The sequence below is a fragment of the Erythranthe guttata genome, chromosome 10 (genome assembly GCF_056151865.1).
Source record: "Erythranthe guttata isolate IM_541 chromosome 10, IM_541, whole genome shotgun sequence".
Lineage (NCBI taxonomy): Eukaryota > Viridiplantae > Streptophyta > Magnoliopsida > Lamiales > Phrymaceae > Erythranthe > Erythranthe guttata.
The window spans coordinates 18783832-18802026 of NC_142542.1; the positions used below are offsets into that span (position 1 = coordinate 18783832).

The window sequence follows — 18195 nt, forward strand, 5'->3', positions numbered from 1 at the left end:
AAAATATCCCTAACAAAATTCTTACGATGGGTGTTGAATGGTAATGTCGATGTCGAAAACGGTATCTTACTTTGAGATTTGGAGTCAAAACTGGGAATCTTGAATGCCCAATGCCCTGAATGGCTGACATTACGTCTTTCGCATCAGCTAACTGCAGTTGTATTTAATATAATCAATAAACTGAATATAATACTCCGATAGACCAGAGGGTAACTAGCAACTGTGATGACTTTCGTGGAGTTACAAAGCCACAAAACTGAGAGAAAGACGAAAAGAAAAAAGGCACATGCAAAATCCAAGAAGACCAAACGAAAAAAACGAGGACATGTGGTAAAACAAAATAAATAGAGGCATCTTAAAATGAGAAGAAAATAAACGGTGTCGGAAAATTGCTAATTTCATATCGGACTGATGAAAGATCATTTTTACCTGGGGCACCCATTTTGGTGAGACGAAACTAGTAGCTTCAACAACAGGCAAACCAGAAGAAGCAAGCATCTTTATTAACTCCACCTTCACAGCTGTCGGCACAATCTCCTTCTCGTTTTGCAGTCCATCTCTCGGACCAACTTCCACTATCTTCACATAGTTAGGAATAGAACCCAACAACTACATGATCAAAACAAAAATCAATCACAACTACATTATCTCATTAAGAAACAGAATACCAAAACTATGCACAATTGATTAATTCAAACGGTGGGATTCCTTTGCAATTCGCTTTTTGGTTAAACAAATAATCCAGGGGTAAATTGAAGGCAAGTATGTAAATTTTATAGAAACAAGAACGCATGAAACTTTTTCTCGTAAAATTTTGTTTCTTACGTTTCCGGAAGCGGTCGTAAACAGCAAGATTACCTTATGTTCTGCATTTTTTGTATGATGCTGGGAGCTGTAATGGCGGTTTAGCATTCGAGCAACACCGAATCCAACTAATCGAGGCTCTCGATTGAATAAATAACCGTAAGGCGTCGTCTTTGATTCTTTGTTTAATAGAGATGCTTCTTTTCCACTACCCTTGCCACAACAGTAAACATTCTAATCATTTCATTAGAACAACATTTAAACATAATTGCAATAAGTAATTTAATTCCACTTGAGCAAGATAAGATCATCAACAAAATCACAACAGATCCAATCATACGTTCAACATAACCTTTCTCCATAATTTTTGCATAATTAAGTATTAAACATATATTTGCTAAACGGATAAATAATCGGGTAAATCGAATTCTTCAAAGTAGAATGAAATAAAATTAAACGCAGGCCGATTAAATTCGAGTTACTTTAAATGTTTGGGGAAACTCCGATCGTCTCCTCCGTTGATCGTAATTGTACGCTCCATTTCATTCGCAATCGGAAACGAAGAAAAGTATTTTCTGGTGCCGACGGACCTCAATTTCGACAACTTGTTTACAAACTCTGGTAATAACATCGAATTAGCTGCAGAGGAGAAAAAAATCCGTAAGGAAAAAAAGTAGAAGATGAACAACGGTATCAAATTTACTTCAAACCATTAGATATATATACATACATACATTGGGGAAGAAATTATTGAGGAAATCGAAAGAGGGGAGGCGACTGTGCGACCAAAGGAAGACGACGAGACACGTGGAGGGAGGCCAAGGGTATTTCGAGAAATTGGAGAAATCTGGAGGGCGTTTATGTAAAATGAGTAGATGGAAAGGGGGAGAAGAACAAAATTTGATTTATTAATGACTAATGCTGAGTCATCATACTATTTGAGATTATTATCTAGACTTTATAAGTTGTAAACATATATAAATTATACTAGACTAATCTTGTTGAAAAGAATCACCTAACGATCGTTGTTAAAGGAATCGAAACGGGATTCGAACCTGTGTCAATTGACACTGGTAAAGGAAATCGAACGGGATTCGAACATGTGACAATTGACATATTTTCACTTGCTCCAATTACTAGGTTATCCTCTAAAGTGTATTTTTTACGTAGAAACGCCTCATTTCTCCAAATTGAAGAAGATTGTCGAATGATTATTTTGGTTCTCGAGTATTCATTAGAGGTTCGAAAATATATCGATGTGATTCAAGTAATTTATTGTTGACCACATCAAGTTGTATATAAATATATTAAGAATATATCTCTTAATCGACCATGAGGCCAAACTGCACATACTTCAAAATGCAATTTTTAACATATAATATAAGAAACTATTTTTTGGTTTCCATAAAAAAATTCATAGACTCATTTGTTATTGTATAGACTTGCAATTTATTTTTACATTTGCAGAATTTTTTTATTTAAAAATTCAGATAATATATTTCAAATGGAAGGTTGGGGTGGGATTAGAAATTCATAATCTTGGCTCTAATAAGCCAAGACTACTTATACAACTCCGATTTACATGAATAGATTTTACAGGAAGATGTAAATTCTGAAACAAATTATTACACTATAGTGTTGTACTTAATATATCTTTTACCATTTACTAACACACACAACAACAATTCAAGAACAGAGTATATATCTCAAAAATACGGTATCTAAAGAGAGGAGAAAATCGGAACACCAGGTAAAGTAGCTCCAGCTTCGACAACATAAACATTTCCAGACACATATTCGGAAGATTCATGGATCAAATAACGCACAAGTGATGTCAATGCTGGATCTGATTCACCGTACGTTCTTAAAGGGACTGTCTTCGTGGCAACATTTTTGAGCCAATCTTTTTCCATGAGATTCTCTGTTATCTCCGATTTAAAAAGCCCCGGGGATATAGAGTTCACTCTTATTCCGTACACCCCTAATTCGATCGCCATCATCTGTATGTAATGTAGTTTGTCAAGAGATGGAGTAGAAGTTTGATATATGTGACAGATTTCAGTAAAGATCTTGATGGCAAAACAGTAAATAGTGACAACAAAATTAGATATCCAAACTCTAATGCAAGAACACTGGCATGATTCGAGTTTCTTTGGATTTTCTTAGAATAAATTAAGGGTATATTACAACCACCCCCTGAGGTATGGTCAAATTACAAAAAAAAAAAAAAAAAAAAAAAAAAACCCTCTTGTTTGGATAATTACAACCACCCATCAATTATAAATCTTCTTACACGTCCACCCTTGCGGTTCCAAATTTAGAGGAATCTTCTAGATTATATGGAATATTCTCAATTTTGTACCCATTCTATCCCATTTGAACTCCACATTTTGAAGCAAAATGATCATAAGATGTGTTTTTTGGCTTGTATATATCAGATTGTGAACGAGTACAAACTACAGAACATTTCGCGGAATCTAAATGATTATGTTGAATTTGACACCATAAGGCTGGAGGTGTAAGAAAATTCATAGTTGAAGGGTAGATGTAATTATTCAAACAAGAGAGGGTTTTTCGCAATTTGATCGTACATCAAGATAATATTTCATTCGGAAGATCCATAGTAAGTCATTAACTTCTGAGTTGAACATCCGATTTTTAGTGGAAGTAGTAATATGGGAAGTGCTCTTACGACTTAATCATGCAGAAATATTTAAAATCAAAAAATTAATCAATGGTTCAAACAGGGCACATATTAAGAGTGTGTCATCGGAATTACCTTTGTCATGGTATTAACGGCAGTCTTTGAAGCAGCATAAGCGAGACTTCCAGGTAGTTGCCCACGATTAAGACCTGCAATCGAGGATATATTTACGACAGAGCCACCTTGCTTCGCATCACGCATATGACTGCAGACGTATTTCGAGACCAACCAGGCGCCAGTCTGGTTTGTCCTAACAATCTCGTTCCACTCATCTTCCCTCAAATTCAACGGTGTATGCACACTGCCTGTAAGAAACTCTTCAAAAAATCAGGATACATACAAAGCAAACGCCTCTAACTACAAGCCCGTTTTCATTAGACATTACCAATAAAAGCCAGAAAAAAAAAGAAAAGTCCCGAGAAATTACGGATCTATATTCAAAACCAAATCATTGGAAAACGAGCAAAATATCATTTCGAGAAAAGGTTGCACGAACGTAAAACATAACGGAAGATCTTACCAAAGACATTCGAGCACTACTAACTTAGAAACTACAAACCAACAACAACTTGATAATTGAATGTAATTATCCGAAAAAAGTGAACATGTTAACTCTAATCAGTTAATCTCAGGGATTATATTAGTGGATCAATCCAATTTTCACCAGGATTAATGACAACCAAATTGGATGATGTTGGAATAAGCTAGGGTTCCAAATAATTATAATTGTATTAACAATGATAAACCCCCAAACAAATTGGCAGCAGAATTCACTATATCTGAATATCAATTAGGGTTTATCTAACTAAGTAATTATCATCTAAAAACTGCTCGTACACATAAATTAAACTGAAATATAATAATTAGGGTTTACCTCTGACGCCAGCATTGTTGATCAAAGCATCGATTCTTCCAAAGGCGTCCCAAGCTTTCTGCACAGAAGCCTCAATTGTGGCTCCACCGGCGCTGACGTCAAGCTCAACAGCCACTGCTCTGGGTTGAACTCGGCTCGGCTCGTTGGACCTCGTTGAGCCTGCGGCGCCGTTGTTAATCTCGTCGCAGAGTGATTGCAAGCGGTCGATTCGCCGAGCGGCGGCTATGATCCTGCAGCCGGCTTTGGCTAAGTCCAAGCAGAAGTCGCGGCCCAGTCCGGATGACGCGCCGGTCACCATCACGACTTTGTTTCTCAGCTCAAGCCACGGCTCCAAGCTGCTGGACACGTGATTTCTACTCTCCGTCATCTCTGTTCGTGTTGTGTGTGTGCGACAGTGTGAGAGAGAGAAGAGATAGAAGGTGGGTGATTATTTGAAGTTTGAATTATTTAATATTTCTTCTCAAAAATAGAGAAAGAAATGTTTAAAACATTTATAAATTGCCTCGTCGCTTTCGAATACATAATTGGTGGCTGATTATTTGAAGTTTGAATTATTTAATATTTCTTCGCAAAAATAGAAAAAGAAATGTTTAAAACATTTCTATATGCGTATAAATATCCTTGTCGCTTTCTAATACATAATTGGTGGCTGATTATTTGAAGTTTGAATTATTTAATATTTCTTCTCAAAAATAGAAAAAGAAATCTTTTAACATTTATATATGCATATAAACTCCCTCGTGGCTTTCGAATACATAATTGGGAAAATAGCATTTTGGCACCTGTATTTTGCTCTATTTGTGCATTGCATTGCCACCTTAATATAAATAAGTGTAAATTCCACTTTTCCCTTTGTAATTTGGTTCGATATTACTTTACCCCATTCTACTCTCAATTGCATTAATTTGCCCCTTGTACTTTGGCTTGATATCACTTTACCCCCTTCTACTCTCAATTGCATCGATTTTCGCCCTTGTACTTTGAGTCGATGTCACTTAACCCTCTTCTACTCTCAATTGCATCGATTAGCCCCTTGAACTTTGACTCGATGTCACTTTACCCCTTCTACTTTCAATTGCCTCGATTTGCCCACATTTACTTGCAAAATTGTCTCAATGTGACCCTCATCGTTAGTTTTCAGATCTTTGACATTAACACCGTTTGATCTAAGTCTGAAAATTACTAAAAGGTCACCCCTCCTAGTTTAAAAATTAAAAAACAAAAAATAAAATAATAAAAAATTCAATACAACGAGAAAACATAGGCACGACACCAGCCGCAATTTTTTTTTATTTTTAATAATTATTTAAATTGGGAGGGGTGGCTTTTTTATAATTTTCAAACTTAGATCAAACGGTGTAAAAGGTCAAAGGTGTGAAAACTAACGGCAAGGGCCACAATGAGAAAAAAATTCAAGTACATGGGGGCAAATCGATGCAATTGAGAGTAGAAGGGGATAAAGTGATATCGAACCAAAGTATAAGGGGCTAATCGATGCAATTGAGAGTAGAATGGGATAAAGTGATATCGAGCCAAAATACAAGGGGGAAATAGAATTTACCCTAAAAAAAATGTTCGGGCGCGCCCAAACTTATTAATTTGAGACACTTATCAACCTCTATCTAATTTTCAGATGAATATTTCAATTTTCGGCAGACCTGCGAGGCACTCATTATTTGGACAGTTGTTTCCTCCGATTCAAAATATCATAGTTGAAATGGAGAGAATTGAGTCTTTGGAGAAGCTTTTCTGCTCTTGCCCACTCTTTAATCCGATTAATTTCTTCCCAAATTGGATATGCCGCTAGAAATTTCTCCAAAGGTAATTTTCATGAATATTTTTTAATTAATTATATAACTTATTTTGAGTTGAAAAGATGAAAAAACTCATGGACCTATCCATGTGCCTCGCGCATGCGCTAGAATATTTCAATATTCGCGTGAAATTAGACTTATGTGGTTAAATGGCTCGAAACAACAAGTTTGGACGTGTCTGTTCAATTTTTTAATGTTAAGGTGGCAGTGTGAAAATGAGGTAAAATACAGGTGCCAAAATGCCATTTAGCCTATATATAATATAATAAGGGGAAATATGTAATACCCCTCAAATGGAAAATATTTTGAACTAAACACAATTGACTTTTAGAGACTTTTGCTTACACCCAGGTTTCATTCTTAATTAGTGAGACCCCCTAATCAGTCATAATAAGACTAAAGTGCCCTTATGTGATTAGGTTTTTTAACGTGATACAATTTTATTTTGCTCTCTCTCTCTCTCTCTCTCTCTCTCTCTCTCTCTCTCTCTCTCTCTATTCTCTCTCGTTCTCAATTTGACGTCTTCCTCCTCTTTTTTTTTTTCTTCTTCTTCTGCAGATCTGTATACCCGCCGGCGCACTCCATCTTTTTCACACCACCGCCGTAATCCGCTCACCATAGTCACCGTTGTTCGTGCACTCGTCACCGTCGGAGCCAACAATACCTTTCAACCGCCGGTCCGTCGAAACCTAATGCAGGAGGCCCTTCTCCGTACAAGTGGTGGCGGCGGTGCCTCCCCCACCTTGTCGCCGCCCTTCGTCGGATGGGTTACATGGAGATTTCCCTTTTTCTTTCTCTCTCGATTTCTCAAATTTTTATGTTTTTTCAGATTTGTTCACCATCGCCACCGTAGCCACGTCCCCACTCTCTTTTTCATTCACCGTCGTTGTCGTCGCCTCCCCCTCCATCCCTTTCGTTATTTCGATTTTTTTCTTTTTTTTTTCTCTTCAGATCTGAAACAGCAGCATCAACGTGACTACTCTGATTCGAATATGACTATTGTTGATTAACTCGATTAATGATGTAATATTTTCTCGTGTTCGTTGCCTCTCTCGATTTCTCTCTTTTTACACCACCATCGTCTCCACATAGATTTGTACACCACCATTACCGTCGCCGCTCATTGCCGTTCGTTTCCACGTAAGGCTATTTCTCTCATTTTCATTATCTTTCTCGATTTCTCAGTTTTTTTTTTTCCTGATTTGTCCATCGCCACCGCCGCCGTTATCGTCGACTCCCCATGCCTCTCTTTCGTTATTTTTCTATCTTTATTTATGTATTTATCGATTTTTTTTTTTTTTTTTTGTGTTTTTGTTTTTCAGATCTGAACACCAGCAACAATATGACTATAGTCACATTCGAATATGACTATAGTCATATTTATGTATTTTTCGAATTTGTAGTCATATTGGAATATGACTATTGTTGAATATGACTGTAATCATATTCGAATATGTTCTATCTTCTCGTTTTTAAGTTGACTTCTAATAACTAGATTCAAAATTGTTATTTTTTTTGTGTGGATTTTTATTGGATTGTTTTCGTAAACAATAGGGAATATTCGTTGTTTTATATAATTTGGTAAACATGACTATACCACACTATATAATCGGAATTTTTAAGTTGAAAATGTAAAAAAATGTAATATAATGAAAGAATATGTCTACGACTCTACATAGTCACATATAGTCATATTCAACTATAGTCATATTCGGAGTTGTAAACCTGTCGAGAAAAAAAAAACGGTTTTTTGTTTAAAAAATAAAATTAAAAACTATTTTTATTAAAAAAATATTAAAAAATAAAAATAAATAAAAAAATGGATAAATAATCCGAAAATAATAAAAAATAAAAAAATAAAAAAATCATATTTTTTTGATTTGGTAGCTAATTTATAGGAATTTGGAAGCAGATTTTTAGGAATTAGATTATTGTTATGGAAAGATAAAAAAAAGGAATAATTGAGACTAATTATGCTAATTGATATAAGGGTAGAATTGGGAATACAATTTCTAAGGGGTTATCACAAAGAAAAATTTAAGGGGTGGACATATCACCATTTATTACCTATACGAGGGGTGTATTGCTAATGACCCCATATAATAAACCCATATTTTATGGTATGTGCAGAAAATGAATAATTTAAGAATTATTGGGCCCGATAGCCTGATTTTATTTTGCAACTATTTAGCCCATTGCCAATTTTACCATACGGCCCACCCAAACAAAAAATATGATAATTAATTAAAATACTCCAAATTTTGTGAAATAATTGAGTTTAGATTTAAATTAAAAAAATGGGCTCAGTCTTAATTAATCGGGATGTGATAAATGTCGTTCGAGCTTTAATAATACCGTTACGACTTCAAACGTGATTTTGATCATTTTTTTTTCCAAATTTTGCAAAACCCGAAAAATAGAATTTGTAGTATTCTTAGTTAGTTTTCTAATCCAACTTGAATCACCAAAATTGGATGTCGGACGAGAAAGATATACATGAATCAATGAATATTGCCCACAACTTTGATGTATTGAAGTATCTAAAATTCAAAATGTGACTCATTCATGCATAACTTTGTCACACGACATCCAATCTAGCGGATTTAAATTGGATTAAAAAACTAACCCAAAGGACTACAGTTTTCGTGTTTCCAATTTTGCCAAAATCAAAATAGAAATATGTCAAAATCAGGTTCGAAGTCAAAACGACATTAGTAAAATTGACATTTAACATTTCAGTAATCGATAATATGAAGTTTATTTGGTCCAAACTCAACCACCCTTCAAGATTATTCCAAAAATCAAGCTGCCTGAGTTCGATTCGTGTCGTAAAAAAAAAAAAACCGGAGTTTGATTCTTGTTCGATTCAATTAGAGTATGTTTGACCTCAATTCATTTGTACATCAAAGCAAACAAATTCAAACAATCATCTCTCCGATTCGATTCGATTCGATTCGACTCGACTGAGACTCGATCCATTTTACAGAGTTTGCACCCAATCTTTTTGTGTGCCCATCCAATGATTACATGGGCTCATGACACGTGGCAATTGTCTCAACACTCCCCTAAATTATTCCAGAATATCAGGATTTTATTCCTCTTCCCATGCTTCCTTTTAATATTGCCCTGTCACTCTCATTTCATGCTTTTTAAAATATGTTTTTTATTTTTTAAATTATTTTTTTATTGTTTTCTTGGATTTTTAAAAACCCTTTTTCAGTTCCTTTTAAGCATAGAAATAGATAAGACATTAACAGAAACAAAATTGTGTAGCAGCAGCCAATCAAATCATTTTTCTTTTGATCAAAGGTTTTTTTAGGCATTCACAGTGTGTGTGTTGTGTTGTCTGTGTTTGTTTACCAGATTCTTTAAAGGACCACACCACATAGTTTTACCAGTCTTCTCTTGTCAATTTTTCAATTCAATTTTTAATTCATCAGTCTTTGTTCAAACCTTTTAATTAATGTTGTATTGTACTATTTATTTATTTATTTATTTTTATTTATTTTTTTTTGCAATTTTCCTTTTTGGTTGCTAAATTGAAAAATATTAATTTTATGTTTCATTAGAATAGTAGTTATATAAAATGACTAAAGGTTCTTAATTGTTTTTTTGCAATATGTGTGAAAGAAATATTATCTGATGTTTTACACTAAGGTAAATTACGGCCACCCCTGAGGTAAGGTAAAATTACGAAACACCCCTCATGTTTGGATAATTACAGTCAACCTCTTCAACTATGAATCTTCTTACGCTTCCATCCTTATGATGTCAAATTCAGCCGAATCTTTTAACTATGAAGTTTCTGATGCACAAAAAAATCCTTCATGTTTGGGTAATTATAACTAACCCCTCAACTATGAATCTTCTTACAAGTCCACCCTTCTAGTGTCAAATTCAACATAATCTTCTACGTTATATGGAATCTTCTCTAGTTTATACTCATTTTGTGCAAAAATGCAGTTTCTGATGCACCACAGTCTAATATTTACAAGCCAATAACACATCTTATGATCGTGTTGTTTCAAAATGTAGAGTTCGAATTGGATAAAACGAGTACAAACTGGAGAATATTCCACATAATCTACAAGATGCATTAAATTTAACTCCGCAAGAGTTGACATGTAAGAACATTCATAGTTGATGGGTATGTTATAATTATCCAAATATGAGTGATTTTTTTTGTAATTTAACATAAATCAATTGATAAATAATTTGAAGAAAAAATTTGATGATATATAGGGCAAGTGTTTGGATCAAGAATGTCACAAAATTCCCCCTAGCTATGATATTGAAATTTGGACCATATATGGACAAATACAACATTCTCAAGGTTTATTTCATTATTATTATACATATTATCATTATTTTATTATTTATTTTATTTGTTTAATTTGTGTTCGTCCCCATTAATCCATTATATATAGAATGTTGTGCTGCTTTCTGCTTTGTCTGCTTTCTTACACTTTAAACACTTCACCTAAAAATTGTAGCCAAACTATGTTGAATCATCATAATTGCTTCTCACTTTTACTTTTGTTTTAGACTTTTGAGTGCCTATTATCAATTAATTTATTATTTTTGCCTTATTGAGCCCCCTTAAATTGTTCTTTTTTATACCAAAATTAGGATATGATATTAAAATCACAACCTTTGGTTATTTTATTTCAACATAACATATTACTAAAAAAATCAGTTCAATGTATTTCCTCTCTATAACAATGTTTTGACAAGATTAGGGGTGGAAATCGAAATGATATTTCCGAATTCAACCGACTCTGATTAAAAAATATTCAAATTTGGAACCGTATTTTCAATCGATTTTCTATTTTCTATTTTTTCGAATGGAATTGGAATTGATATAAAATTATCAAAAATTCCTATTTCTGATCCAATTTTAGTTACGGATATTTTAATTATTTCTCAAAATATATGATATAATTTTATGATATATTTTTTTAATTCCATAATATAATGTATTTTATATTTTATATGAAAAATATGGATACCCAAGTGCCAAATAGACTACAACCCCAGACATCATTAATAATAGGGTTGGGACTGGGTTGAGTCGGTCGATTACCAGTCTAAAAACCGACCCATCCGTCAAACCATTTTTGCTCAAATTTAAAAACCATTGCCGACCCAATCTTTGTGGGTCGGTTGATGGTTAGCAACCGAATATTTGGTTCCGAAATGGGTCGGTTGATCGTTTATACCCGCCACCTAGTTCACTTAAAAAAATTCAAATTTTAGAGTAAAAATATCCACATTTTGCGTAATGCCACGGTGCAATCATCATTTATCAGTTCCAAATAATTAATAACAATTTAAGTCAATTTTTTTTCCTTTGTTGATTGTTTTAAAATTTAAAATACCACTTATTTTGATAATTTGAATAACCTCTTAAGAAAACACGGCCTTTATTTTATATATTTAATAAAATTTTAATAGTATAGTTGGATAACCGATAACCATCGGTCGACCAACTTTTGATAATATTAGAAACCACCAACCGATCCATTATAGATGGGTTGGTTGAAATTTTCGACCCGATCCAATGGGTCGGTTAAAAATTAATTATCCGCCTAAAAATATGGTCGGTAATGGGTCGGTTGGTGGATAAAAACCAACCCAGTCCCAACCCTAATTAATAATAAAATAAGGGTAAATTACACCTACGCCCCTGAGGTATGTTAAAATAACTTTAAGGTCCCTATAATACTGCTAATTACAATAAACCCCTAAAACATTGTTAGAGATCCTAACGAATTGTTTCACGGGTGTGGCTGTAGTTATCAATAACATAGGGACCTTAAGATTATTTTACTACACCTCAAGGGTGTAGATGTAATTTAAGCTAAAAGTAATCGATGTAAAGAATAATATAAACCAATGTGCCCTACCCAAAAAGCCCTTTTGCAGCTGACAAATGAAAAGAAAAACAAAAAAAAGGCAAACTTTGTGCATAAATATCACTATCTCTCACATGAATTAAGGAAAGAGAAAAGTGACAAACTATTGAATGTGGGACCCACAAACAAAATCTCTTGTCTCAGACACATTTTTTGCAATCAAATTGGCAAAAATATTTGTTATGTATAACTCATGAGTACATCCTAAAATGATGAAATAAAATCATAATTTTTCTGAACTCCTCTGTTTTATGTTTTTTCCATTATTATTATTATATATAATATATATATTTTTTTAATTTTTAAATTTTTTCCCAATTTAATTGCTTTTTTGTTAGGCTCCTTTCTCTCTCTTTATCTGCTGCCGTTTGGCTCTATCACTTTCATGGCAAAATGAAAGCTGTTATTGTTTTTAAATGTTTTTTTTTTCCTTTTTTCTTTAAATAACTTAAAATTTTGAATTTTCTTGAGCTGATTTTTACACTTAAAATTAAGGGTAATTTACGAAAACCTCCTTGAACTTAGGCTGATTTTTCTTTAAATCATTAAAAAAAAAATTTCCGTCTTACACTGACCCCCTTATGGTGTAATTTTTCTCGGAATTTTTTTTTTTCTAGTTAAAATTTCTCAAAAAATGTCAATTCTACCTCTGTAAACCTTTCGTTTCTTCGTGCTACTTTTTAAAGATAAAAATTACCATCAGATGTGCAGTGGTGTACTGAAAAATTGTGAGTGTGTTATTTAAGAACAAGTAAATATTTTGTGTAAAAGTTATTGGAGGACAATTTACCTTTAAAAAGTAGCATAAATAAATGTCACGTCTGTAGGGATTGAATTGGTATTTTTTGGGAAATATTATTTGGACTAAAAAGATTCCATGAAAAATCACAGTATAAGAGAGTTGGTGTAAAATGAAAACAAACGTCGGAGGATTTCAATATTACGGATATGTGTGAGTAGTTTTCATAATTTAACCTAAGTAAAGGGGATTTTCGTAATATATCCAAAAATTAATTTGTACCTCATTAGTGATATTATGCACGCATATGTGATATGTCTAAGGATGAAAAATGGAAGAAAATCCCTTTTTGTCCCTCAAATTTACCTTGAATTAACATTTGGTCCTCCTTATTCAAAAAAAGAAAAAAGATTTAGTCCTTCATGTTTCAAAAGTTTAACACTTTTAGTCCTTTCCCGATGAAAAATTATACATATCAAATCATAGATATCAAATCAGAACTAACAGTTTCTGTTTCGAAAGTGAAGTGAAAACAATCGGTTTTAGGAAAAAAAAGAAAAGAAACTAGAATGAAAAAAACTTATTGCAAACTCGGATTTCTTTATTTTTTTCCGGCATTGACATGGACGGAAATCGGATTTACTATACGTGCAATTTTGGATAAAAATGGATTTTACATATTTATTTTCGAAAACTAAAAAGGATCGAAAATCGAAATTTGATGTATATTTTCCAATTTCATTTCAATAAAATTCAAACACTTAGTTTTTTAAAATTATTAGTGAAAGACATCGAAAATAATAATAATAAAAAAGGGTAAATAGCACTTAACCCCTTTGAGGTTTGAACTTAGTGCAACACACTACTCCTCTGTATCTTGAATATAAGCACATGACCCTATGTAGTTTAAACTTTGTGCATATGACCCCATGTACTTTTCATACAAGCACATAACCCCCTATAATATTCCATTTGATAAATAATTGTTCATTAGAAAGAGGAATTTTTTGAAAGTACCAAGGATGTATGTGCTTATATTAAAATATAAGGGAGTCATGCACTATTTTAAAAATATAAGGGGTTGATATGCACGAAGTGAAATTTTTGAAAGTACAAGGGACCTATGTGTTTATATTAAAATATAAGGGAGTCATGCGCTATATTGTAAATACAAGGGGTCAACAAAACTCAAACCACATGGGAATAAGTGCAATTTACCCAAAAAATCGGTTGAAATTGATAAAAAATATTTGAAAATGCATTCCAATTTTGCCCTCTACGCATGACACAAAGACTCACAGTACACTGCATGCATAAATGTCACTCTGTACAAAGAGGCGGCCTTTTTTCTCTCTCTTTCCCATCAAAAGACTATAAAATAAAATTAAATTAAAAAAAATAAAAAAAAGTTTCTCAAAAGAGCTTATCAGCTTTTACTTCTTTGTCTGCCATTTATTCCCCAATAAATTATTTCACACAAACCTCTGTCACTCCTCTCTCTCTCTATATATGTACCTTCACCCACACTTTCTCTCTCTACAAACCCCCCACTTTCTCTCTCCTCTCAAATTCAGCCACAAAATCCGGCCACAAAAAGCCGTTCCCCGGCCTTCTTCCATCACCACAGTAGTATAACCAGTTTCTCTCTCTCTATCTTCAACCACCATTAAAAAAAATGGAGTAAGTACTGAAAACTAAAACCCTAGAGAGAGAAAGTAAACAAAAAAGTGTTTTAATTAACCAATTTCCGTTTCAATTGAAGAGAGAGAGGAGAGATGATCTCGCTAACAGACCTGTACCACGTGCTCACCGCCGTGGTCCCACTCTACGTTGCCATGATACTCGCGTACGGCTCCGTCAAGTGGTGGAAGATCTTCACGCCGGACCAGTGCTCCGGCATCAACAGATTCGTCGCCTTATTCGCCGTCCCGCTCCTCTCGTTCCACTTCATCTCCTCCAACAACCCCTACGCCATGAACTACCGCTTCATCGCCGCCGACACGCTCCAGAAACTCATCGTCCTCGCCGTGCTCGCCGTCTGGTCGAGAACCAGCGCCAGGGGCTCCCTCGAGTGGTCGATCACCCTCTTCTCTCTCTCCACGCTCCCCAACACACTCGTGATGGGGATCCCACTCCTGAAAGGGATGTACGGCGAGAACTCCGGCACGCTGATGGTGCAGATCGTCGTGCTGCAGTGCATCATCTGGTACACGCTGATGCTGTTTTTATTCGAGTACAGAGGCGCGCGTATGCTCATCGCCGAGCAGTTCCCCGACACCGCCGCGTCCATCATCTCCTTCCGAGTCGACTCGGACATACTATCGCTCGACGGGAAGGAGCCTCTCCAGACGGAGGCCGAAGTCGGCGACGACGGGAAACTACACGTCACCGTGAGGAAATCCACAAGCTCGAGATCGGAGATCTTCTCCAGAAGGTCCCACGGCCCCAACTCCGGCGTCTCGTTAACCCCGCGCCCCTCCAACTTAACCAACGCCGAGATTTACTCGCTCCAGTCATCGAGGAACCCAACTCCACGTGGCTCCAGCTTCAACCACACCGATTTCTATTCAATGGTGAACGGGAAAAACGCGAGTAATACTAATATCAGCCCGCGGCAATCGAACTACGGCAACTTCGACGAGGAGAACGGCGGCTATGGAAATCAGCCGAGGCAGGGGAATATCAATACGGCGTACCCTGCACCTGCTAGCGCCGGAATATTCTCTCCGGTGGCGGGGCCCGCCGCCGCCGCGGCGGCGAAGAAGAAACCTAATGGGAATGAAGGTGGCGGGAAAGATCTTCACATGTTTGTTTGGAGCTCGAGTGCTTCGCCGGTTTCTGAAGGTGGGATTCATGTTTTCCGGGGAGGTGATTATGGTAATGAACTCAACGTTGGAGCTCACCCCAAAGGTAATATTAATTAATTAATTAATCAATTTTATTTTATTTATTTTTCAAATATTTTGACCTTTTGATTGTGGTCAAATGTTCATCTGGGATGTTGATTTCTTGATATGTTTATAACTACAGTTGACTATTGGATTGGATTTTGTGTTTACTATAATTACTAAACTCTTTGTTTTGAGTTTTCAATTGCCTTATTTTCATGAGGAAATTAATTATTTTATTTGTTTATTTATTTATTGGGTGCAATAACTGCAGAAGCCCCCTTAAATCTTGGTCTATTTGTCTTCTATATATAGTCTCACATGCCTCAATTTATTTATTTATTTTTTATTTAAAATTATTGTTCGTATGATTTAATCAGATTACGATGGTTTCGGGCCGGATCGAAACGGGCCGGTTCTGTCTAAGCTCGGTTCCAGCTCCACCGCGGAGCTCCACCCCAAGAACGGGGGTTTAGATGCTAAATCCACTGCCATGCCGCCAGCGAGTGTGATGACGAGGCTGATTCTGATCATGGTGTGGCGGAAACTGATCAGAAATCCCAACACTTACTCGAGCCTCGTCGGCCTCACTTGGTCTTTGGTCTCATACAAGTAAAAACATACACATTGCATCTTACGTGTAATTAATTAATTCGAGAAAAAAAACTTCGTTAAATTTTTTAATTTATTTTCTTGATAGGTGGCATGTGGAGATGCCTGCGATTATAGCGAAATCGATATCGATTCTGTCCGATGCTGGTCTTGGAATGGCAATGTTCAGCCTCGGTAATTTAGGAAACTAATTTAAACGAATTGATAATCGAGATTATATTATATAAATTAGCAATAATTTAATAAACGGGGTTTTTTCGCAGGGCTGTTTATGGCATTGCAGCCAAGAATTATTGCGTGTGGAAAATCGGTAGCTGCATTCTCGATGGCTGTTCGTTTTTTAACGGGGCCCGCAGTTATGGCTGCTGCTTCGATTGCTGTTGGTCTTCGAGGGGTCCTTTTGCATATCGCAATTGTTCAGGTTTGTTACATTGCATTACATTCTGTACTAAATTCAAATGTATTATTTCTTTTTAAATTTTGTTTTATTTCGGAATTTTCAGGCAGCGCTCCCGCAAGGTATCGTACCGTTCGTCTTCGCCAAAGAATACAATGTCCATCCCGATATACTTAGTACCGGGTTAGAATTTGATTTTTTTTTTTCCGACGATTAAATAAATTTAATTAAATTATTTGTTATTGATGGAATTTATTTTAATTGTTGCAGGGTTATTTTTGGAATGCTAGTGGCACTGCCAATCACTTTAGTCTACTACATCTTGCTGGGACTTTGAAGATGGGAATTAATTAATTATCACCAAAGAAAAAAAAATTAATGTGTTTTTATTTATTTTATTTTATTTTATTTTGCTATGGTAAATTGTTTTTTGGGGGGTTTCTAACAGATAGAAAAATCTAGCAGCAGAAATTGCAATCTTAAAAAAATCAAAGAGATTATTGCAGGGGTAGGTAGTATTTAATTAAGTGGTAGTTGTAATAGGAGATAATTATTTTAATTTTGTGCTTTACTGCTTCTTTTGTGAAGTTACTATTCTGCCCCCCCTCTTTCTCTCTTATTACTTTTGTTAGTTTTCATGAAGAACAAGAAGTGTGTATTGACTATTGAGAATGTGATAAAAGATTAAAGTTTTAAATTTTAAGAATTAACTCAAAGAATAGTAAGTTGTTAAAAGTTAGTTTTTGTAAACACATCAATTATATTTTTTAATGATTTTGCCAACACTGCGTAGTTCAATCTTATTGGTAAATTATGAAAACCCCTCTAAACTTCGGTTAAATTACAATAAACGCTCCCATCATCCGTAATTATCAAAATTCCTCTGATTCTTTGTTTCTCTCTTAATCCGACTTCCTTAAGTGTGATTGTTTACGTAATCTTTTTTATTCTAGAAATATTCCACGAAAAAGTGCCTATATAACCATGCAGACGTCGACGGATTGAAGGTAGTCCGTAGTCATGCACATTGTTTCAAAAATTGCCTATATATACATTCTTTTTGAGGAAATATTGAATAAAAATAGAAAGATCACGTGAAAAATCACAGTGTAAACTGTAAAGGGGTCGGTGTAAGACGTAAACAATCATCGAACGAATTTTGGTAATATAGATGGGGTGTGTTTTCGTAATTTAGTCTAACTTTATGGGTTTTTTCGTAATTACCTTAATTTTATATGAAAAAATAACTATTTTTCTGACTAATACAAAAAAAGTGGCAAAATGATTTTTACCTAACAAGAATCTCTAGCATTAAAAGAAATGATTTATTTTCTGAGTAAACGTGCTTCTCAAGGTGAAAAAGTTAAGGGCAAGAGTTGGCTTGTGGTGGTAGGCATAAAAATTAAAAATAAATTTAATTTTGGGTTCAGAGTTCACTTTTTTGGTTG

General features: G+C 34.9%; 3 protein-coding genes across 6 annotated transcripts in view; 1 reads left to right on the forward strand and 2 right to left on the reverse strand.

The window, feature by feature from the left end:
- The window catches only part of LOC105949440 (uncharacterized), a 97964-nt gene extending 96173 nt beyond the window's left edge, over positions 1-1791 (reverse strand). For 2 of the 4 annotated variants that reach the window (XR_016033928.1, XM_088824270.1), the window contains exons 1-5: positions 1535-1671; positions 1287-1443; positions 859-1012; positions 430-609; positions 71-151 (exon numbers count right to left, since the gene is read on the reverse strand). Coding sequence is in view for 2 of the 4 variants with exons in the window: in XM_088824270.1 (XP_088680396.1) it covers positions 71-151; positions 430-609; positions 859-1012; positions 1287-1435 (564 nt within the window). In the remaining 2 variants the exon portion in view is untranslated. Of the gene's footprint in view, positions 1-70; positions 152-429; positions 610-858; positions 1013-1286; positions 1444-1534 lie in introns of all 4 variants that reach the window. The other 2 variants (XR_016033929.1, XM_088824271.1) reach the window with 2 other exon arrangements.
- Positions 1792-2381: 590 nt separating this feature from the next.
- LOC105949427 (uncharacterized) lies at positions 2382-4958 on the reverse strand. Its single transcript, XM_012972738.2, has 3 exons — positions 4383-4958; positions 3584-3813; positions 2382-2804 (listed from the first exon to the last, which is right to left on the reverse strand). Exons 1-3 carry the CDS (start codon positions 4747-4749, stop codon positions 2526-2528), a joined length of 876 nt encoding a protein of 291 aa, XP_012828192.1. The 5' UTR covers positions 4750-4958; the 3' UTR covers positions 2382-2525.
- Positions 4959-14297: 9339 nt separating this feature from the next.
- LOC105949390 (putative auxin efflux carrier component 1b) lies at positions 14298-17338 on the forward strand. The gene is made up of 6 exons (XM_012972691.2): positions 14298-15760; positions 16119-16350; positions 16439-16524; positions 16614-16771; positions 16854-16930; positions 17018-17338. Exons 1-6 carry the CDS (start codon positions 14626-14628, stop codon positions 17082-17084), a joined length of 1755 nt encoding a protein of 584 aa, XP_012828145.2. The 5' UTR covers positions 14298-14625; the 3' UTR covers positions 17085-17338.
- The last annotated feature ends 857 nt before the right edge of the window (positions 17339-18195 follow it).